The 22,700-nt window shown below is 38.4% G+C and overlaps 1 protein-coding gene across 3 annotated transcripts in view; it reads left to right on the top strand.

The window, feature by feature from the left end:
* Nucleotides 1-22,700, top strand: part of COL24A1 (collagen type XXIV alpha 1 chain) — a 127,420-nt gene that overhangs the window by 76,778 nt on the left and 27,942 nt on the right. For all 3 annotated transcript variants that reach the window (XM_039556227.1, XM_039556226.1, XM_039556228.1), the window contains exons 25-37: nt 4,408-4,461; nt 6,222-6,275; nt 7,807-7,860; nt 8,599-8,652; nt 14,078-14,131; nt 14,419-14,463; nt 14,584-14,628; nt 15,876-15,929; nt 18,837-18,890; nt 19,886-19,939; nt 20,157-20,210; nt 21,477-21,530; nt 22,094-22,201. In XM_039556227.1, the coding sequence (XP_039412161.1) occupies nt 4,408-4,461; nt 6,222-6,275; nt 7,807-7,860; nt 8,599-8,652; nt 14,078-14,131; nt 14,419-14,463; nt 14,584-14,628; nt 15,876-15,929; nt 18,837-18,890; nt 19,886-19,939; nt 20,157-20,210; nt 21,477-21,530; nt 22,094-22,201 (738 nt within the window). The remainder of the gene's footprint in view (nt 1-4,407; nt 4,462-6,221; nt 6,276-7,806; nt 7,861-8,598; nt 8,653-14,077; nt 14,132-14,418; nt 14,464-14,583; nt 14,629-15,875; nt 15,930-18,836; nt 18,891-19,885; nt 19,940-20,156; nt 20,211-21,476; nt 21,531-22,093; nt 22,202-22,700) is intronic.

Below are 22,700 nucleotides of genomic sequence, written 5' to 3'. Positions count from 1 at the left end.
ACAGAGTACAAGGGTATAACTCTCAGCTGCAGTATGTGCAACTGCTGTCAAAAGGCAGAGTTCATGAACACAAATCCTGGAAAAATAATCTTCAGAAATTACATGTCAGCAAAGTTCACTGGTTGCAAATAGTTTTTGAAACAACAGAAGGAAACCAAGCTGAAACAAAATGTGCTTTGCCATGAAAAGAAAACCTTACAGTGCAGCAAAGGAAAACCAGTGATGTTCAGGCTGTCGATGGCAGCTCCAGAGCCAGCTGCAAATGGTCAGGCTGCAAGAGTCTGTGAATGGCAAGAAAATGCTGCAGTCAGGCCATGTGCCTCTCAGCTGAGTTGCTTTTGGGAAGAATTACCATAAAGCAATTACCACATCTTTCAGGGAGGTAAAAATTAGCTGGATTAGGCACCAGGGATGCATAATTCAGGGAGAATGGAAACTGCAATTTCTTTTGCTTGAAGAAAAGATTAAGTGAACTTTAAATGATGTGTTCAGGATGCTCAACAGAAGGAGTTCTTTGAATTATCCTGAGAAGTCTGGGCTTTAGGGTTATACAAAAGAGAATTTTAAACCATAGGCCAAAAGATAAGTCAATTGAGGAAAGCCTTTTTTTTTTTTTCAAAGTCTAGTGAATGCATGGGACATTGCCAAGGGCTTCCAAAGAAGGAACTATTTCAGCTGCTTTCAGAAACCAGTTGGATAGAGATTGTTGTAAGTTCTATGAAGGACTTAACAGTGAATGATAATAATGATACTTCTGCATCTTATGTTGTGATTCTTTTTACCCTGATACACTGTAATTCCTGCCCAGAAGAGTGGGGAAAGAGGTTACAGTACTAGAGGTTAGCTTTATCAAGCTGTTGCTCATTTTTCTTGAAGGATTTTTTGCTAGTGGTTCTCTTTATCGTTTGGTTTCAGCTAGAGGAACAGTACCTGCACATGGTATCTGCAGTTTAGCTTCCCAGGTTCTATCAGTGAGCACATCCTGCTCCCACTGTCTCAGGCAGCTTCCTTTATATGCAAGGATTCCTCTACAAGTACTATTAAACAGAATTACCCTTACACTGGTGTTACTGGAAGCAAAATTTAACCCATGTATTTCTTTCTTAAAACTGCTGTAGATTAAGTGATTGGTGCCAGTACCTTTTGCCTTTCAAATATTCAAGTAGTTGAATTTTTGAGTCCTTTAATGAATTGAGTGAAATATCAGCTGCAAGGTACAAATATGGTGCATCTCTGCTCTTATTCACTTCCTCCATTGGCAGTAGCAAATCACAGATTTTCACTCAGATTATAACCTGTGGTTGATAACCAAGTAATTTTCTCAACAGACAGAAAATTAATAGAAAAATGTTATTGTGACAAGATAGTATTTAAAATTTATTATGTCATCTCATTAAATGAATGTTGAATAAAAATGTTTGAGAATGCTGAACTGTAAATGAAATAACATTGGATTGGAAAATTTTCAATTATCACAGAAGAACACGGCGGGTAACTGCTGCCACGGAAATGTTTGGAACCAGCTGTATATTCACTTCCAACTACCAGGTTTTTCAATGGATTACTCCATACTTGGGTTTGCACTAAGTGTACAATGTGTTTTCAATTATTCAGCTACAGTCCAGTTTCTAACACGGAGCATATGCCCCGGCAAGATGTTTTTGTCTTTCACAGGCATGTGTTAGTTGTGAGATCTGGTCTCTGATTCATTTTCCACAAAATGCTCCTGTCAAGAAGGTTTCTAAAATGCTGCTCTTATGCTGTTATTGTCACTGGAGACTTTTACACAAGTCCTTGTAAATGAAAGTTGATGACTATTTCTTCATAAGCTGCTGATTTCTTTTTTTAAACACTTCAGGATTTTTTTGCTTCACTTTTTTGTTTTCTAATACATTCAGTTTTATATTTGGAATTCACCACTGCTCCCCAGAGGACTGAAGGGATGCTGGAAGACATTGGTTCTACAGATCAGCTTTGGACTGTATTCGTTCTCTTACATAAGATGGAGAAAGAGTTGAAACCTCAATCCAGTTCTAGTAGCTGGTCTTTATAACAAGCCAGTCCAAATCTGGGATTTTAAGAGCCACATGATCTTACAGAAAGTCTGTGGGGAAAACATCACTTTATGGCTAATATGTTGACAGAACAAGATGTTTTGCCCTCTGTACTTTCTTTTCACTGAATACTATTAATTTTTTGAAGATCCAAAATTATATTCCTAAGGAAGTTCTTTTGCACTCTTGCCTCTGTACATACCAGCCCTAGCATTTTCTCAGTCTCAGACAGTTGACCTCTGTTTTGAATGGAAGGCTGGAAGAGCATTTGGTTAACCTGTCATTAATTTCTTTCCCCTTCATACCTTCTGAAGTCCCTGTTGCTTTTAGCATTTCACTGGCTTCACTTCAAGTCATCTTGACCATTGTTTTGTTTTCCATACATATCCAATTCCAGTCATGCCATCTTTTACATCTTTTGTATCAACCTTCTTAGTGTTTTTGCTTTTACTTAACTACTTTTGAGGAATTCCCAATGTATAGGAAAGTTTCTATTTACTAGCCAGCTTCTATCCTCGCTCCAGAGGTTGCCATAGGCTTGCCCTAATGTGCTAGGGAATACAAAAGCACATTCACAGTCACTGCTTCCTAGTCATTCCTGCTCTTTCAGCCCAGAGCAACCAAGTCAGGAAGACAGTACTTCTGAACTGAAAAGAGAACTTGATCAGAGGCTGTATACTAAATGGTTCACTGCTGGGGCAAGGCACAGCTCCCCATTCTTCTGATCAACATCTTCAGTCCTGTAAACAGTGTGGCATTGGGTGGGAGATCGGGAGTGTCTCTGTGGAAAGAGAACAGGTCTGAGTTTCACCTTGGCTCTAATGATGTCTTCTGTTCTTTCTGGAATAAGGGAATCAAAGTGTTTAGTCTTTAGCATTTTGAAACTGTACCTCCACATCTCTTATCTTGATAAGCAGGAGTACAGGGTAATTCTTTGTCGCAGATTTCTGCCTGGTACTGAGGCCTGCTCTTGGCTCTGACTGGGACCTTTCGCTCTCAGAGTTCATCACAGAAGTCCCTCATTGCTGCCAGTGACGTCTGGGCTGTTGCCTTAGTGCCAGTATCAGCAGGACCAATCTTTGGCTGTTGCCAAGCCAAGAGACATCTCAGTTCTGACATACAATACACAAGTTCCCACACATAATGTATCAGTCCAGCAGCCATAGAGATGCCTGCTTATCTCTTCAGTTCCTTCCATAAAGTAATTTGTGCCAATATTGTCAGCCTCAAAGGTAGCTGTATCAATGGCTCATTGCAGTATGTTTAAACTGTGGGATTTCCAGAGTAGCTAGCAGTCCAAGACAACAAATAATCATAAAATCTCTACTTACTTTGCACCTGTTCTGTTGAACTACTTGGGGCTGATCTGTATTCAAATTCTACAGATAAAGGCTGCATTTTTATTTTTAAAAAGTAATGTGCTTTTTTTTTTTAAATCACTCTTCAATGCCAAGTAGTGCTACTAATGCTAGTTCCTTCCTACACACACGGAAATGGCAATGCCAATGTGTGAATTGACATAATTGACTTTTTTTCCCCCCTTTTTAAAGTGTTACAGACATTGGACAGTTGTGTATTATATCACTTCTGGGAGATTCCACATTTCTGCCGTGTTCCAAGAGCAGTTGTGCAATGTACTCTGGGCACTTAGTGCTTTTTCTTCACACTCAATGTGTCATATTTTTCTCAGCTGGAACCTTGCACTATAATTTCTTTTTCTTTTAGGTTTCATAATAAAGTAGGTATTGTAAGCACTGGGAATAAGGTTTTTAAAAGTACTTCCTCTCATGTTTCCCATCCCATATGGTGATACTCATTCTATTCAGTGGAAATTTGTGAAAGAGCCTCAGGAGATAATTTTTTCATTTTTGAATGCCTGAAAGGTGCTGATCCTCTGACTTCAAAGGCATTTTGGGCTCCTAATCTTGAAGGGAAAATTCTGACAACACCTGATCCAATATAATTTTTGTTTTGACTGCATTTTACTTTGTTCCACTGAATTTATTCCCTTTGAAATTTGTGGTCAGACTGAAGCCCTAGAAGAGCAATTATCACCTTTAATGGTATGTTTGTAAAGCTTTTAGCAGTGCAAGATTGAGCTCAGTGGCAGATCTAAGCTGGTAGGGTAGTACTGTGACGAAACTACTGTAATTTCCCTTCTGGCAGTAGCTATTTGCTGCTGGTGTGTCTGGATGCAGTGGTCCTTCTGCATGGTCTGTGAGCCAGGCTAACTCGTGCAGCCCTCACTTTCCCACAGGTGCACGAAATGGGCCCTGCTCTGTTGCTGGAGAGCTGCTGACCATGAACTGGCATAAGCACCATGCAAGTAAAAGTCTTCTTTCTTTTTATACAGGGATCAGCTGGCTTGCCTGGAGAAGCTGGGCCGTCTGGAAGCCTTGGTGAAAAGGTATAATAATGGGTCTGACTACTCAGCAGCTTTGAAAACCGTAGGAGTGATAAAGTACTGGTGAGAGATCATTTACAGACCACTGTCAGAGCTAATATTCCTGTAGCTATTTCAGAGCACGGGGATGTAATAACTGGTAATCCAAATGTTGTTATTTGAGTTATGTATCTGATACCCTTGATTTTACTTCACAGTCAATTTAGAGTTGATAGTTTTGATATCTTACATTATATCACTTTACTATACACTGCTCTTGTTTCAGAGAAACTGGCACAAATTATGCTTGTTTTATGCAGTAGTCACTGGTTTTGCACTAATGCATAACGAAGACAAAAGTAGAAAGGTAAAACTTGGCTGTATACATTGTCTGAATAAAAAAGACAATACTGTGAGTTTTGTCTGCTGTGCAGTAACAGTTGTGTTTGTGAAAGCAAAGTTTGGCAGACTCAACGTGACTAGAGCAGTATAAATAGCTTAAGTGTATTTGACATGGCTTTATTTAGGTAAAGTATTTGAAAACTCAAAAACAGGAAACTATCACTGGATGGCATGTCAGCTTCAATTATGATAAAACCATAATTGTTTGTCAGAATGATGCAGCACCATTTGTATTTCTTTCCTGCAGGGCTGAATTATTTCACCTAGAATGGTGTCTGCTATTTAGATATTTTATTGAGAAAGTCTTAATCTACTATTAGTACTTCCATGAAAATCTGATTATAATTTATATAATCTGTGAAAGGAAATACATCAGTGGAAATCCCTGCTTGTTAAAACTAAAATTTAGACAAATCTTATATGGCTTTCATCATAATATTGTCTTAGAATTTCCTGTCAAAGGATTCTTGTTCTTCATAATTACACTTGTCCCAGCAAAGATTACCTTGTGCTGCTGCTAGGAGTTTAGCTAGGAGAGGAAAGGCAGTAAAAGACTAATTAATTTATCAACAGCAATTGGAAGGAAGCTTCTTCATGGTGCAATAATTGTCACTGCTATGCTGTTTCTGTAGAATTTGTTGTCTTCCTCTCTTATGGATAAAGTAGTGCAAGGTAAACGTGCTATGTGGATTTAAATGACAAATGTATTTCCAGCATAATTAAAGTATGCAATATAAAATACAGCGTTATTACTATGTCATATGTACGATCTGTAATAAAAGTGTAATCTTCTGAGGATAATCTGCAGCTAAGTCTGATATGTGGGCTGGATGTGAAATGAATGAAAGGTGAAAAGGTATGTAAGACCAGAAAGAGACCCTCCTTGCTTCCCCACTCATGTTGCTTCAGCAGCTGTTGAAGGGCTTGCCTTCCTTTTAGATCTGTGCTTTCCTAACACATACTGAAGAAAAGAGGAAGAGAGAAGCAAAATTTTCTTTTTTCTTTGTTTGTTATCCTGAATTTTATGGATTAAGGAACATACTATAAATACGACACACTCAACAGAGAGAAAATGGATCTTCTAGCAGCAGTTCTCAGAGGCTGATGTAGTATCAAACCTCCTCTTCAGTCTAGGAAAATAGGAGACACAAGAACTCAGTTTTATCATTTTTCCAAAAGATGATTAGGCTTGTAGGAGGAAGGAATGCAGAAATTTAAAAAAAAAAAAAAAAAAAAAGTTAAAAATGGTCTCTGCACTGTTTCTGAAGGGCAGTCTCTCAACCAATAGTTATGCACTGCCAGGTATGCTCAGTGGACATGGAAAAAGGGAAAGAATATTCAATGTTATTTTCTTTTTCTTCTTTTTTTTTTTGTTGTTAAAGGGAGAGCGAGGCAGTCCAGGACCTGTAGGCCCTCCTGGAGAAAAAGGTGTCATGGTAAGTTACAAGTAATGTAGAATCCACAATTATGTTACTTATAAAGGCACTTTACTCTCCAAAACAGTAATAAATTCTCACCCTTCTGGCTGTGTAGGCCTTACGGGAGAGTAGTATTTATGATGCATAGTTCCTACAAAGTTTTATTTAATAGTTTTATGCCCCCTGCAGCAGTGATATTGCAAAGTGATCTGCTGAATGAAACAACAGAGCAACTGCATTTTTGACAAATGGCTCTAAGCAACCTTAATAAATAAAAAGGAGGGAAAGTAAGGTATCCAATTCCTGTGTAAACTGGGGTAACCCAGGTTATTCTAGTAGACAGACTAGTAACTAGCATCACCTCTGATTCTACTGCCCAGTGCTTCCCAAACAGCTCCTGGGTGCCACTCTTGTGAGGGGCCTGAATTCCTGACAACACCACTGGTCCTAAAACAGGACACAGCACTTCATGCAGCACTGCACAGCCCAGAGGTCACTGCCATGGTAGTGTGTTGGGGTACAGAAGTGAAGACCGTACACATGTGCCCATGGCCATGTTCTTGTTGGAGTTCTCTAGAAAAGATGCTTAAGGCTTGATTGTGTGTTTGCTTGCAAGCACTGTGAAAGCTCCAGAGAGAATATAGAGCACTTAAAGTTTTAACTGCCAGGAGATGATGGGGATTTTATGTGTAACGTGGTAGGTGCTGCCTCCTGCTCCCTCTGACACTGCTGTGGTTGGCAGGGCTGAGATCTCCATGGCCTTACACAGAAATTGCAGATGTGGGCCGAGCATGGTGCAGTGGGTGATGTTCTTACCATGGACAAGGATATTATTGCGTATTTGCAGTAATTATTCTTAGGACATCCATTAGCAAGGAGGAGATCAAGTACTCTGAGACTGCAGACCAACTTAGTGATCCATTCAGAACCACTGATTTTTGAAGCATTCTGTGCTTCATTAAATCTCTCTAATCTAGATTTACCTTCGACGAGCGGCTTTTGATCCATGAAAAAAATCTTATTAGGGAGATTAATAAACAAGGATTTACTAATATAGTATCCAGTCTTAACAACTGCTTTTCCTGGGCTGTTTCTAATGCTTACTGCCATAGGTAAATCCACTTAAGTTACAGCAGTGAGAGCCTTTCCCAGTAGTAGGTCACTGCAGTCCTCAGACAAGAGCTGATCCTGCCATTTGGTCTGGGCCAGTTTTGCCCACACCAAGATGTGTCCACTTTCTGTTCCCACTGTCACAGCCTTCTCAAGAGGAGTTGAAATTCATTTGGAACTCAGCAGCTTTTGGTTCAGTACACCCCTGCCAGCTAGTGCCTGTGTGGGGGAAAACTTCCCAGGTTGATTTAATGACTACTAGGATATATCCAATAAAGCATCTAGTTTTTAAACAAAATTTTGGGAATAAATTTTGCAGAATTAAATATTTTGTTAACTTACCTCCAGTTATTCAGGTAAGTAACTGGATTTACTACTGTTGCTATAATAACATTTATATTGAACTTTTCTGTCTTTTCTATGTTTATTTTAATTCTAGGGCTATCCAGGACCTCCAGGAGGCCCTGGATCTGTGGGGCCAGAAGGATTACCTGTAGGTATAGAGGGGTGCTTTGGTTGACATAAAATGTGCTATTCTTAAATTGTCTTTTTGCTTTGCTGAAGCTAGGAATGGTTTCTTGTTTGTACTGTAATCTATAAAACAGTTGTGAATCTAGTCAGAGTCTGTTCAAGTCCTCTTTTCCAGGATGATCCATGAGAGAGGGGAAAAGTAATTATATTATTTATTCACCCATTTAAAAAACCCCCAGTTGAGACAAGTAGGGGGATAGAATTTTTCAAGGATGGTTAATAATTGCATAACATTTTTTTAATTCATTGATGCCTAATATAATTTAAATATATTCATTCTGTGTTTAGTTTAATTGTTAATCAAAAAAAATTATGTTCTATTTTGCTGTGTATAATTGTTATAATTTGTCTACCATGGGTCTTCAATACAGATAAAAACTGAACCTTTTATCAGAAAATATTAATGATTTTTAACACAATGTTACTGAAATACAAGTATCATTTAAAAATTTTGGGATGATAGACAGAAGTAATCTATCCAAAAGCCACATAATTTTTTTTGCGAGAATAAAGTTATATAGTCTGCTATTTAGATTTTTCTATATAAATTGTACAAACACAATTAATTGAATTTGAACCATGAGTGAAAGTGATTGGTTTGGATTTCTTGCCTTGATTGTTGCTCAAGGTGCATAAGCCTTGTAAATTTCAGAAATCTGTGTTTAGAAGACAATGAATAATAAGTTTGTTTGACATGTAGGGACCTTCAGGGACACGAGGACCATCAGGGCCACAGGGACCTAAGGGAAGAAGAGTAAGTACTATTGCTCCTTCTTGTTACTTAGAGCAGAGAGTGGTGTGTTGCAAGTATGAGTCTGAAATGTAACCCATTTACAGCTGCTTCCTTTGTCCTCTGGACTCGGCTCGTTTGTATTGAAAGCAGATCGATTATACTTGTATTTTCATGTAGGGGACAATATGAATCTTCATTTCTCCTCACCTCACAGTGAAATGGGCTTTGCCACTGGTTTCAGCTGAGAGCAGAACTAGAACCAAGATGACCATTGGCCTGTTTTCTGTATATGTAAACTTGCGAAAGTTGTCATTTATAACTACCACTGGACTATTTAAATGTTTTAAGGACTATTATCTATACCTGCATTTAAGTCTTTGGAAATACATTCAAAATCATCCAAACACAGTTCTGAGGGAGGAAGAAATGAAATCAGAAGATACTATGTGCTAGAATCTTGAACTTCCACTTGTGAGATTGTCATTTCCATTTCATTTTTATCAGTGAAATAGGAACCATTTTTTCACTGTATGCAAAACACTAATCCAAAGTCCACATTAGTGAAGTGTCTCTCACCTTACCTACCAGTTTGACAGGATTCCTGTGAGACTTGTACAGCTCATACCAGTGGCTGGACCAGTGTATCTTCACAGCTCCACTTATTCCTGATAAATATGTCTCTATGATTTTGGCAGCACATCATGGAGTACAGTGCTATTAATTAAAGATCACTCAAAATAAATCCCAAATATCCCAAACTCTGTGAACATCACATTTTGGAGTTGTGGTTTATGCGTTTGCCTCAACCCAGCATGACTGGGAATGTTTCATGAAAGAGGGTCTCAGAACAGACCCAGGTCTTTAGGCTATGAGAACAAACTCCCACTGAAGCTACTGAGAGTTGTATCTGCTCTCAAGATCAAAATATCAGACCAAAAGTGGAATCTCACATAAGGAAAATATCTGAGGTGCCTTGAAACCTGGGGTTTGTTATCACTGGATTCAGAAAGAGAAGTGTCAGAACCCTGAGCTCTGTGTGGAAGGCCTCAGAAAAATGCATACCACAGTCAGATGCAGAAGTTAAATGGAAGCATATGGAAATTTCCCTTCGTTGTGTATGGAAACAAGAACTTATCCTGTCTTCACAGCTGGAATCTGTGGGAAGTCTTAGAAGCACTGACCCTCTACTTCTGCACTATCACAGAATAGAATTCTTTCACTTCATAAATTCTGGACCATTCAGCAATGGTTTTGCCTCCAAGGTTACCCAGCAGCTTACTTCTGTCTGAGAGCATCCAGCTGTTCACTCTCCAGTACACCCAGGAGTTCTGGCCAGCTGAAGGCAGGCTGTCTAGGAGTCTATGGAGTATCTCACTCTCAGGAGAATTCAGGGAATATGCCACTGAGCATAGCACTAGCACAGAGCTTCCTCAGCTCATGTGTGAGACTTGATGCACTTGGCTAGAATCATGAGGAAGGTTTATTACACTTTAATTTTATTGTTAATATCATGAAACATAGAGGGACAGCACCATTTTGTAGATACTTCAATGGCAGAATGCCACTGAGGGTGAGAGTATCTATATGGAGGAGAAAATATTTCTTTCCAGGACCAGAAGGAAGAAATACATTACTCTGGAAGCCTGGCAGTGCAAGCAGCCATGAAGTTGTTGCGTGATCTTTTGTTGCTCTTGTTTGCTCAAGTGTGAAGTAAACCATAGTGTCAGAGACTGGTTCTGCTTTCAGTTCATACCATAATCTTGGACTAATATAGCTGTAGATCCTATATCATTAGATTCATTTCATAAGTGAGACCAAAGCAAAATTCCCAACAGGTGCTAAAATTCTTAGCAGTTAGTATTCTTCACATTGGTATTTGGTGTTTTAAAGCTCAAAAGAAGTAATTTTTCTGCTCTTACTTTCCTGGAATGCAGATAATTAAATTTTGACTTGAAAATGCAGATAAATGACCTAGTAAACTGCTGTAAATTTGGGGTCAGGAAGCAGCAGCTTATGTCTCTAGCAGCCAGTAGGGTTGTTGCTGGTTTAGTTGTATCTGTACTGGCATGAAGAACCTCAGTTGCTTGAGGACTTCAGTGCTGAATTTTAATGAGCGATATCTCTGATACTTCTCACAGCAGGGACTATGAACTTAGCAAATTGTGTGCACTTGTGAAACAAGTGTCCAGTGTGCTTGGTAATACATTGATAGCTGAATGTGTTTATCTGTCTTAACTGTTTGAAAGAAGTGCAACTAAATTGATGAAGTTTTCTAATATTCTTCCATGTCAGCCACCAAAAAAGAGAAGTAGCTATATATTGTGCTTGTTTTATTTTCACTCTTCTGGTATTTGGGAGACAGGACGAGAAAGAATAAAAATAGTTAATTTGTGCTTTTTACCTTCTTAGATTAACTTTTTCAAAGAATATCATCCTAGAGTTTTCAATGTAAAATGTTCCATTTTAGAGAGAGAGCTGAAACCATGCCAAAGAAAAATGTAGTAGCAATCGACCAGCAGCCTTACTCTCCAGCTCTGTTGCAACGTAATTTAAATAACAGCAGGCAAATCAAGTATATCTCTCATTCTGTACTAGCTACAGTAAGAAATTGTACAATCCAATTCATCCATGCCAATAAGGAGTCACACCATACTATTTATAGGAATGTAATGGTGTGCTTTTTTCAGGATATTAAATTGCCTTTCCCTTGGATTCCTGCCCTTTGTTCTGCGGCTGGCTAAAGGCAGGCATGTCCCAGAGGATCATGTTGCTTTCTGTTATTTTGTTTTCAATTCAAAGTTATATAGTACAAGGTTGGTGTTTTAAATAGTAGACTTTTTCATTTAACTATTAGTGATTGAATCAGTTGTCATGGGCTGCCAAGGTGAACTCCATTGAAATGGAGATCTGTGTGAATACCAGAAAGGTTTGGTGTGTTATGTGCATAGCACAGACTGAGAATATTTTGCAGTCTCCTGACAGGCCTGTTTCTCAAACTCCAAGCTGTGATCCTCTTTATAATTAAAATTACATCAGAAGTGTTCAAAGAATTTGTCTGGTAATTCTTAATGATAGAAGATAAAACCTAGAAAGATATTTCTTTATTACACAAATCTGTAAAATGAAAACGTCCTTTTGCTTCCTTGAATATTTAATCTTGAGATTCTCACCTCTGGTCAGCCCTGTAGAGAATGCACAAAGAGAAATGACAGGTCGCATATCTAAATATCTGAAAAAAATCTAAAACTATCCTGCAACTGCTCAACCTAACGCTCTCAATTTCCCCTTTCCTGTGTTGCCCTAGGTGATTCCTCCACAGGTCTTCCTTGAACTTCTCTCCCTTCTGCCCCCACAGCTGAATGACCTGTCCTCACTTCATCTCAGTCTCCTCCTGTTCTTTGAGACATTTCAGATCAGGGGACAATAAACCTGCTAAATCTGCCTTGAATTTTTGTCACAACCCATTTTGTGTGTGTTGCAAATAGCAGTTATGGAACAAAAGTGCAGAGCAGTAACCTGAAATTAATTTGATCAAGATATGTTTGCATTATGCTATATAGTAATTCAACAATTGAGTTATCCAATTACATAATCTTAACATGAGGCCCAATATAAATGTTTTTATAAAGGCCTCCTTTGCCTTTGAAAACACCACTAGTGTTTTGTTTCTAATCTCTGAGCGTATTGATGTCACAGGGCTTTTTCTACAGACTTCAGTATTCTTTGGTTTGGGACCTTTCTCATTAAGTGCCATGTGGCAGCTTAGTGTTGTCTTCTGTAGCCTCTTTTCTTGTCTATCCCAAAAAAATGCCTGTAATTGCTCAGTCCTGGCTTATACCAAAACAAAAAAGGTGGCCAGACTAACCCAAGGATTGCCTTACAAAAGCTGTGTCCCAAACTACAGAGGTATCAAAAGTATTCAGCTTTCCCTGCTCTTTTCTCTTTTCCTATGGTTTCTGTGTTCCTTTGTGCTGGCCAGAAGTAGCAGTGCTGAAATCATGACAGATGAGTTCTCATGGGATATTTCTGGTTTTGCCAGGGGTTGTAACTATATATCAGCTCACATGAAAGGCCTGTTCCTGAGGTTTTCATTTCAGGAGAAAGCCTAAATTATTCTGGCTGCACACTCTTCCTGAGTTACCAGTCAGCCATTTTCACTTTTGCTCCAGAGAAAAGTGGATGGGTGCTCACCACATGTTCCAACAGAGATTTTGATATGGATCAGTAAGTCCAAGTCAGAGAGAACAAATTCTGGTATGTTTTTTCTCAAAACATTCAAGAGAAATATGGAAGTCACAGATATTTTTGCAGGGAAAGTAATTTAAATTAAATCAGATGTGCTTCCAACAAAGTCATTTTACAAGCCCCCATTACTATCTATTAGAAAAGCATTACGACTCTGAAAATCAGTCATGATTGGATGCCCTTCACTATAAACTATGACCCAAGATGTAAGGTTCTCTACAACTCCAAAATTCACCATAGAAATGGAGGTTGTTTTCCTCTAGGCACTGCCACAGTAGTGTACTAACTCCCACTGATGCCAGCCCAGCCCAGATGCCACCCAGAAAGCTGTTATGTCTCATCCTTGCAATGCATACTGCTGTAAAAAGCCTGTCTTGATACTTCTTCCTTTGAAGTGGTCGTTAGTTTTAAGTTGTTATTAACTGGTTTTAATTTAATGTTCCATACCTAAACAGTCATGGTTTTTACAATTATGGAAATAACCTCCTAAACCAGCATGGATAAAATACTCTTTTCCATTTTGCTCATGACCTATTTAAGGTTTTTTCATTTGCTTGTAAGATAATGGATTTAGATTTCCAATCTTAAATAATAAAATTCTGAATGTTTTGGCAATAATTATTTGCTCTATTATGCAACAATAATGTAACAGGTTATCTTTGTTCACCTATTGGTTATAAAAATCAATTTACAGACATGTTTTGGTCCAACAATAGAGCACAATAGCTCACAGTTATCAATTGGTTCTAATCTTGCCTCAAACTGGTTTTCTAATGGAAGAACTTTATCTGCTTGTTTTAGAGTCTTACTAGCAAGATCGGTTTTTGCATATACATCTTATAATATGCTCAAAAGCAAGCACTCCATATATACAGTGTTCATCTAAATTCCTCTAAGCATGTGTCTGTTGCATGAGTACAAGGTGGATGAAAAAGAGAACAGAAAATATCAGCCTGCCATCTGGCTCCAACAGAGATGCTGAATGTTTTGTTTACATACTTTTCAAAAAATCTTTCTTCTTAAATTCATAATTCAGCAAACCAGAAACTTTTTTTATTCTTTGAAGCTTTGTTTCATACAATGAAAATTGGTTTTCATGCTAACAAAATGTTTCTCCTCTCCTAAAACTTATATAACATCTCCTTAACGACAACCAAAATAATGCATAATTAGTATTCCAAATGACTTGTTCAATATTCAGGGGCCAAGAGGTCTCGATGGTCCTCCAGGAGAACTGGGAACAGAAGGCATTAAGGTGAGTGCTTGCATTGCTCAGTACTGTATAAAACACTGAGGTAGACCATAACAGATAAAAGAAAACAAAAAACCCCAACCCATCATGGCAGAAGCCACAGAGTTCCATTTAATCCAAGAGATTTGCAAATTTCTGCCTTTTCCAGGTGCTTCCTTGTTACAGTATGAGCACATCTAAGCCTGAATCTGCACTTTCGTGTAGTTACCCAGTATTTAAACTCACAGGAACTGTATGCAGATTATCAAGCAAATGTATGTAGAATTCACACATGGTTTGTTATTTATCAGGGAGAAAGAGGTGCTCCAGGAAAGAAAGGAGTTCCTGGGCTCATTGTAAGTATTGGAGACAGTCTTTGTAGTAAGCTTTAACACAGTAACTACTGATTTCTGAGCTGTGTTTGGAAATTACTTGAAAATACAATTACATTGTCTTTTATATTTCTCTATAACCAGGGTAAAGCTGGAAATCCAGGAGAAAGAGGAGATTTGGGTGCACTTGTGAGTATGAAATTCCCTAGTACTTCTACCCAAAAAATCTGGAAAATCTCATCTTTTGTTTGACACTTGGGTATGAGGAAGTTTATCTACTTCAGAGCAGCTGGAAAACTCTGACAGTTTGCATTTATTCATACAAAGAACCAGGGACAGAAGTGAGAGCAAGTGTGACATGATCTAGCCTGCTAAAAGACCAGTGTTTTCATGGATGTTGGTCCTCAGAATACAACATGACAGTAAATTGAAGCAGAAGAAATGGCTGTTGTGGTTGAAGGTGCAAACTTAGAAGTTTCTTCTGGTTTTTTTTTAGTTTTATTGCAATTTTAAGGATGAAAGTCATTGTGACATAGAACAATAATTGTTTGCTAGATTTTGGGGTAGGTGTGTGTTTTCAGTGTAGGGATAAATGTAGAAATGTATTAAACGTATATCATGTATAGGAGAAAATTCTTCCTTCTAGTGCTTCTTTGAATAGAAATCTAATGTGTTCTATTTGAGGCTTTTTTTTACAGAGCAGATTATCAGTCAGTCCAAATCATACTGGATTTTCAACAAAGAAGGAAGCAGAAAAGCAGAAACAAAGCAATAACGGTGGTGATTTTGTTCTACAGTTGAAACTCAAAATGTTGATTGTCACCACATTTCTCTTGCTTTTCTGCTCAGATTTAGGAGCTTGTTCCCTCTTACCTTTAACACAAGAGGTTTTCATTTCCTCTTCATTCACTAGAACTTTCAGATGTATTTATATATACAGAAATGAATGAAGCAAAACCTCATTAGGCTGAAATGATGTGAAATGGTACATTTATTGCAAAGTACAAGATCCTGATCTATTGCTCCTACAGCTACATTTTGTAGAAGACAGTGTGAGATAGAAATGCTATGAGAAAGGTTGAACAAAGTATGCTGTAAACCTTACTGATTATCTAAAGTACAGCTTCTAGGGCAGTTTGGACATAGAAGCAGCACATTGTTCTAAGGAGAATTACAAGGAACTGGTAAATGGTGGCTCAGCTAAGATTCATTTGTATGTAAGAAAAACTGAGGAAGGACTTGGTCAGGACTCCCTCACCTGCCACAGAAGCCGGTGATAGGTCAATGCATGTCAGTCAGAAAAAAAGGCTGCACATATTTCTCGGATGTTTCTGTGTTAGTTACTGTGTGAGCAGAAACAAAAGAGGAAGTGGTTGTTCTCAGAATATGAAGCAGCTTTTTTCCAATGATTTTTTTATTTCATTTTAATCTTCCAGGGTTTGCTTGGGCCTCCAGGAACCACAGGAGACAGGGGACCAATGGGAGAGCCAGTAAGTTGATCCTTATGCCTGCTTCAAAGTTTTTCCATGTATTATCCAAGCTCCCTGACAACTCAAGCTCCATTTTACCAAGATCCACTGTTGCCAGCTGTGGTTAGGTAGGAATGGTGGGGTGATTGTTCAAAAACTGCAGAGCTGGAGTCTGCCTCCCTTGCTTAGTGTAACCTGTTCAACCTGTTAATCTTGTTGGGAAGCTCTATAGTAAGGGATGCACAACGTAAGAAAGTGTAACAGAACATAGATCACACTATTATGTGGCTTTACGCCACATTGAGGTAGCTACTATGTTGTGTATTACGTAAATGTATGTGCCAACACTTTAGTGGTGTTTTTTTGGGCAAATATTAGGATTGTTGTTCGGGAACACAGGGACCACATCTATTTGGCAGGTTAAATTTTCAGTAAGAAACTGCTATAATAAACCTCAGACATTCCTCAGCTGGATGGATTCTTGTTACTATGTCAAAGACGTGCTCACTTTCATGTGGCTAATATTGTTACAGAAGATCATGCAGAATATGCAGCAAGTATGTGTAATATACTGCAAGATATAGCCATGACAGGAATAGCATTGCAGCACCATCTCTAGGGGAAATCATATTATATAAGTACAGTGAAAGAATATATGCTGCCTTAGGGAGAAGGCTGCCATTTTCTGGTGCAGAAATCTAATAGAATTGTCAAAAACTGTGTGTTTACATTGCTTCTGGAAAGTAATTTTGCACAGTAAATTGCACATAGTTAATTTAGATCTCAAAAGTGAAGTGTTGATAAAAATTGTATTATTTTTAGTGTTACTAGTATTTAATATTTTTTCCAATATTATTTCTACTAATCCATAGACTGACATGTGTAAAGAAAGTAATCGCACATTTTGAGGGGCTAGAAAAGCACCAACAATTATTTGGTAAATTTTGTTTAGGGTAGAATTGCCTACTTAACTTGAGCTGCCAACCTGTAGGAATGGCAAAATGTTTCACAGAAAATGTATTTTCTAATGGTTGTCACTGGATTCCTGTTACTTTGTCTCTTTCATTTATTATATCTTATCATCATGTTGCAACACGTGAGAGCCTTACAATGAAAGGTTTATATGTCAAATTCCTGCCATCTTCTGTTCAAATCTGAATTTTCACATCAATAGAATGTCTGTCTGCCTTACCTAAGCGGCCTACTCTTGAGCAGCCTACATTTCTGTTGTGCTCATCATCATAGAAACTGCATATTCAGTGTCAGAAACAAACCTCCTCCTGTGAACAGGATATCTTTTCTGTCAAGTGCTGAAAGAGTAAAATCTCTTCAGAAAATGGTCTGCAGAGCTAGAAAGAAGTGATAAAATGACAGAAGATACTGTGCAACACAACGCGCTTTTTTTAGGTGCCCATCCAAGCAGCTTGACTTCATCCTCTGTCAGCTGGTCACTGTGTGAAAGCCAGCAGCTGAGGTTTTCTGGCCCTGTCACTAGCTCTACACAGAGCAGAAAACCCCGAACTGTTGGTGGAGGAGCAGAGAAATATAAGCAATTAGAACTACTTGTATTAACGGGGTTGATCTAAATTACACTCAAACTTTATCTAATTGTCAGACATTTCAGTAAAACCCTTCTTTGCAAATTACCTGATGTTAATGGTTAAAAGGAGTCCTGATACTTCTATAAATTTTTGGCTTCTGAAAGTCTCAGGAGAAAGATACATTGCCAATCCAGCAGCCTTATCTCTATGGTAATGTGAAGAAATACTGGACTTTTGAATCAAACTGAAGCTTTGTGACACTTGCCTAGTGGAATTTTATGGAGTTGCTGCAAATGAAAATCAATGAACTTAGTTTAGGACCAACTGAATTCTCAAAGGGAAGTAACTGCAGTTTTAGTTGTTCATATTTAAATGAAGATAAAAGGTCATATTTATGCATCTGCTGGAATTCTGTCAGTAATATGCAATTGACATTGTTGTTACAAGGGAAGAAAATATTCACATTGTCATTGCCAGGTCATCAGGAGGAGCAAAACCATATGCATAGTTTGTAAGAGGAAGTGAAACAAAATAGAGTAAATATTTGTTCAAAAGGCTTCTATCGTAAATAGAAGCAGCATCTTTCTTTTACATGAGGATTGTAGATCAAGAAAATGTTTTGAATTTAGGATGTCTTTAGACACAGATGAGTCCCAAAGGGGTAAATAGAAACGAACTTTCTCGAAGTTCAAAGACTGGTAATACCCAGAGGCTGATTTGTCTTGACATACATTCACAATGGCTATAGAATCAGCTGTAAACTGTTACAGGCAACTTCTACTCCCCAGCACACAAATCCTACTCTGTGAGCCCAGATCTTACATGTGCAGAGAATTTGAATGTGCCACTTTGGGAAATGATCCCTGTAATTTTACTACTTACATGTAAGGCTGATAATAAAATGCTTATGGTATAGTTGTTAATATTACTAAGAAGGCTCCAGCCTTTAGTCTATTACGCCTCAGTGACCGTTCTGTACAAATGCTGCTAGATGCATGGTGAAACAAACAGTAGTTGTTTTCAGTTAATTCCATACCAGACTGTAGGCTTTTCCACAAAGCAAACCAGACAGTCTAACAAACCTTAATTAAACAAAGTCTCAGTTAGTCAAGAGAAGAGCTTAGTTCAGATAATAATTTATTTTTGGTCTAAAAGAAAAGACATCTGTGCTATTATTTGAGATCTGTTATTTCAGTGTGTCAAGGCTGGCAATGATTGGTACTATATGCCATCATGGGACTTGGATACACTGTTAGATTCAGGAGGAAAGACAATGAAATACATTTCTTTATTCCAGCTGGAAGAGTTGTGAAGAGACAAATTGAACACACTACAATGTAATTTAATGTTAATTGAATGATGCATCCAAAATTTTGTTTAATGCCAGGGTCCAAGAGGACAACCAGGGGATGCTGGCCCTACTGGAGAAATGGGTTTTGAGGTGAGCTTTTAATCACTTATATAGCAATTACAAATACTCAAACAACTGACTAAGCCTGGACAGTATGTTTATAAAATTTTTTTATTGCTTGCAGCTGACTTAAATATCATGAGCTACTGAGAGACTCTTACTTAAAGCTGTTACCAAAAATGTCTAAAATAAGTAGCTTTTTCTGTTGTAAGCACTGTCTTTGAGCATACATTCATGATATCTGTCATAGAAGGTGAATATTTAATCAAGTAAACAACCTTTTTTTGGGGGGGGTGGAGAGCACCATTCTCCTTGCAGTTAGGTAGTAAAACACCATTAATCACATGTTCTTTCAAATTGTAGATAAAGGAAAGCAGCTGTAGATAGCCTTCTTGCTTAACTTTTGCTTCTGTTTTTTGCTTTGTTTTTAATATTTCATTGAGAAAAATGTGACAGAATGTATTAGCCACATTTGTAATGAAGTACCCAAGGGATGAGCTCACTTAGAACAGTAGGGATCTGGCTTATTTGAAGAAATGCTCTTCCTCAGTCACCCCAAATCCAGACTGACTATTAAGAACTAAGTTTTATATGTAAACTTTACAGAAAGCTGTCTGATACCATTAACTCATTAAGGGCTGAGGCCTCCAAAAAGGGCTTTGTTCTCCAAAGGCTGTATCTACTTGGCTCCAAGCCTAAACGGAGATGAAGTTGTCAGTCAGATTTACAGAAGGTAGATGCTTGCTCAGCAGTAATTTATGGTGAAAGGTACAGGCTTAGTGGTACTGCTGAGTCTTCAGTATGTTCCTGACCCACAGTGTATTTCCTGAACTCCTTCTATACCCTCCTTTCTTTTCTGTTTGGCTCTAGAAAGAACAAAGAACTGTGTTGTCTTGATTGATTTTTCAGACCTTCATCTTTCCCAGCGTGTCATGTCATTCTTCCGCTTCAATTTTGGGTGTATTATTTAGTTGTTGCAAAATTATTATTAGTGATCATGTAACAATAGCTCTTGTACCATGCAGGGACCTCCTGGCCCTGAAGGAGAACCTGGTCTGCAGGGGGAACCAGGCACAAAGGTAAATGTTGAAATTATTCTCTTATGCCGTTTAAATTTTCAAATTTTCATAAAAGCAAATCAGAGAGATCTGATTTGTTAGCCAAGTAGACAGTGATACAGGAAATGGACCATTAAGAAATACTGTTATTGTCATGATGACTACATCAGCTGTAAACCCTGTTATTGTTACAAATATTGTCCTTTAAAATCCAATTATTTTCCTTGTGACATCCCAGGGAGACATTGGACCTGCTGGGAAGGCTGGAGAACCAGGTGACCAAGGTTTAAGGGTAAGCTATGGACACAAGCCTTCTTCTACAACAGAAAAGTATTTTATGAAGTACAGGTCGAGAAGTCTTGATTTATCAGAAGAATTCAATAAGAAGCTATTTTCTGATAACCTCTTTTTTTAAAGAAAATAAAACAGTGTAATACTGTGGCAAGTTAGAAAGAGTATTGATGGAGGAAGAGTGGCTTGAGAGCTGCTCTGCAGAAAGGGCCTTGGGGGTGCTGGTCAACGGTGTCTGAACATGAGCCAGCATGTGCCCAGGTGGCCAAGAAGGCCAATGGTATCCTGGTCTGTGTCAGAAAAATTGTGGCCAGCAAGACCAGGGCAGTGAATTTTTCCCTGTATTTGGCACTGGTTGAGCTGCACCTTGAGCTTTGTGTCCAGTTCTGGGTCTCATTTCAAAAAGGACATTGATGTGCTGGAGCATGTCCAGAGAAGGGAAACGCTGCTGGTGAAGCAAAAGTTTTATGAGAAGCAGTTGAGGGAGCATGGGCTGTTCAGCCTGAAGAAAAGGAGGCCCATTGTTCTCTAAAACTACCTGAAAGGAGGCTGTAGTGAGATGGGGGTCAGTCTCTTCTGCAAGCTAACAAGTGATAGAATGAAGGGCCTTAAGTTGTACCAGGAGAAGTTTAGATTGGATATAAGAAATGAAATTTTTACTGAAAGAGTGGTTAGGCATTGAAGTATATTGCCATGGGAAGTGGTAGAGTCATTGTCTCTGGAAGTGTTTGTGAGGCATCTGGGTGTGGCACTTGGGAATATGATTATGGCGGTGTTGGGCTGATGGTTGGAGCTTTCTGTCAACCTTGATGATTCTGTGTGGTTCCATGATTATAATGTTGAAATATTTCTGATGGTAAAGGCTGAGTTTTTCGTGGCCCTACAGTAAATCTGTAAATATACCAATATAGTAGCTATTCACATAAACATGGAAGATTCAGGACAGAATAGGTTTATTTTTGAGTTTACTGTAATTGCATGTTATATACTCTGAAACTAAACAAAATCTCACTGCTACTGTCTAAATCTCCAGTGTTATATGGACATAGTATTGCCTCATTTTTCTAATGCTGATCATCTTTTATATTTTCTTGTGTTGGATATTCATGGGCTGTGACACTGAAGATAAATAAACTGTAACAGCAAAAAAGTAGTTGTCCAAAAGATAATAAGCATGTATAAAACTATTATGAGTTCTTCCAAGACAATACCTCTATGTCAAGAAATTTAGGCAATAACGTTGTTTTCAACTGTTTCTTTCTATAAGGGTGAACCAGGGCCTCCAGGAGAAGATGGTGTTCAAGGAAAAGATGGCCCAAAGGTACATCAAGTTTCTGTAGCAGATGTAAAATACTCATATTAGCTTAAGGACCTAGATCTCCTCTTTTATCCTAGGTCAAAACCAGATCAACAGAGCCCAGTTGAGTGCACTTAATTTTAACATAGGAGGTCCTGTAAAGTACAGGCTTTCCTGTACCTTTTATGTCCATATCTACCTTGCAAGGGCTGCAAAGCTGAATGGCTTGACAAAGAAAACCCAGCTGGAGACATGAGTACAGCTTTTGCCTATGGCGACTAGAGTGCTGGAGAAAGCAAGCCCAAGGCTGCTCTGCTCCCTGAATTGGATCAGTGCTGTGCCAGGCACTGTGGCAGGTGCCAGGACAGGGGATGTCAGAGAGAACAACTTCATATATTTGGTGATGGATGAGGCAAAATGTGGCTATAGGAGTGTATGAATGAGATAGAAAGGGTTTTACCCTAACTTAGAGCCTGATCTGAATTTGACTGCTAAGATTCTCAGAGATTCAGAATTCCCTTTTCTTATGAACAAGTAATTCTGTAGCAGCAGGTTGACTAAGCTTTTTTTTTTTAAATATGTTTTAGGGAGACCCTGGAGACCAGGGACTTGTTGGAGAAGGGGGTGAAAAAGGAGAGATGGGATTACCAGGAATTTCTGGGCCTCCTGGTGAACCTGGCATAGTGGGCATTCCTGTAAGTGTTTTCAGGTTGAAATGGAATTTTTGCTCATTTGCCTTTAGTAAGCAAATTTAATGTTTCCTTCTTCTTCTATTTTTGATTTTTCTGATTTTCTTTGTCATTCGAGATGACCATACTTAAGTAAGTTTTAGATGTGGTTCCGGATTGGTAGAAAGAGGAGACAAATGCTTTTCCTATCTTAAATATGTGACCTCTTTTCAAATAGGGATTCCTCACCACTTGTCATCCGGACACACAAACCACACACCCTGGAGCCTCTCACTTCAGATCTCTCTTCTCCAAACAATATGGCAGCAACCATATACAGATCAAATAGTAGACAAGCATTAGACTTCACCATCAACATGGTTAGATCAGTTTGCCTATTCGTTCTGACACCACTCCTAGCATCTAAAATCCAACTATGAAGTTGTACGCAACTTCATCATGAGAACTAGTATTTTGGAGCACAGTTTCCAAAGCAAGTATTGTAGCCTTAAGTCAGACCAGCTTC

This window comes from Corvus cornix, chromosome 8 (assembly GCF_000738735.6).
Source record: "Corvus cornix cornix isolate S_Up_H32 chromosome 8, ASM73873v5, whole genome shotgun sequence".
In the NCBI taxonomy this organism is placed as follows: domain Eukaryota; kingdom Metazoa; phylum Chordata; class Aves; order Passeriformes; family Corvidae; genus Corvus; species Corvus cornix.
Note: the sequence above shows the minus strand (reverse complement) of the source record. Positions and strands in the feature narration are given on the sequence as shown.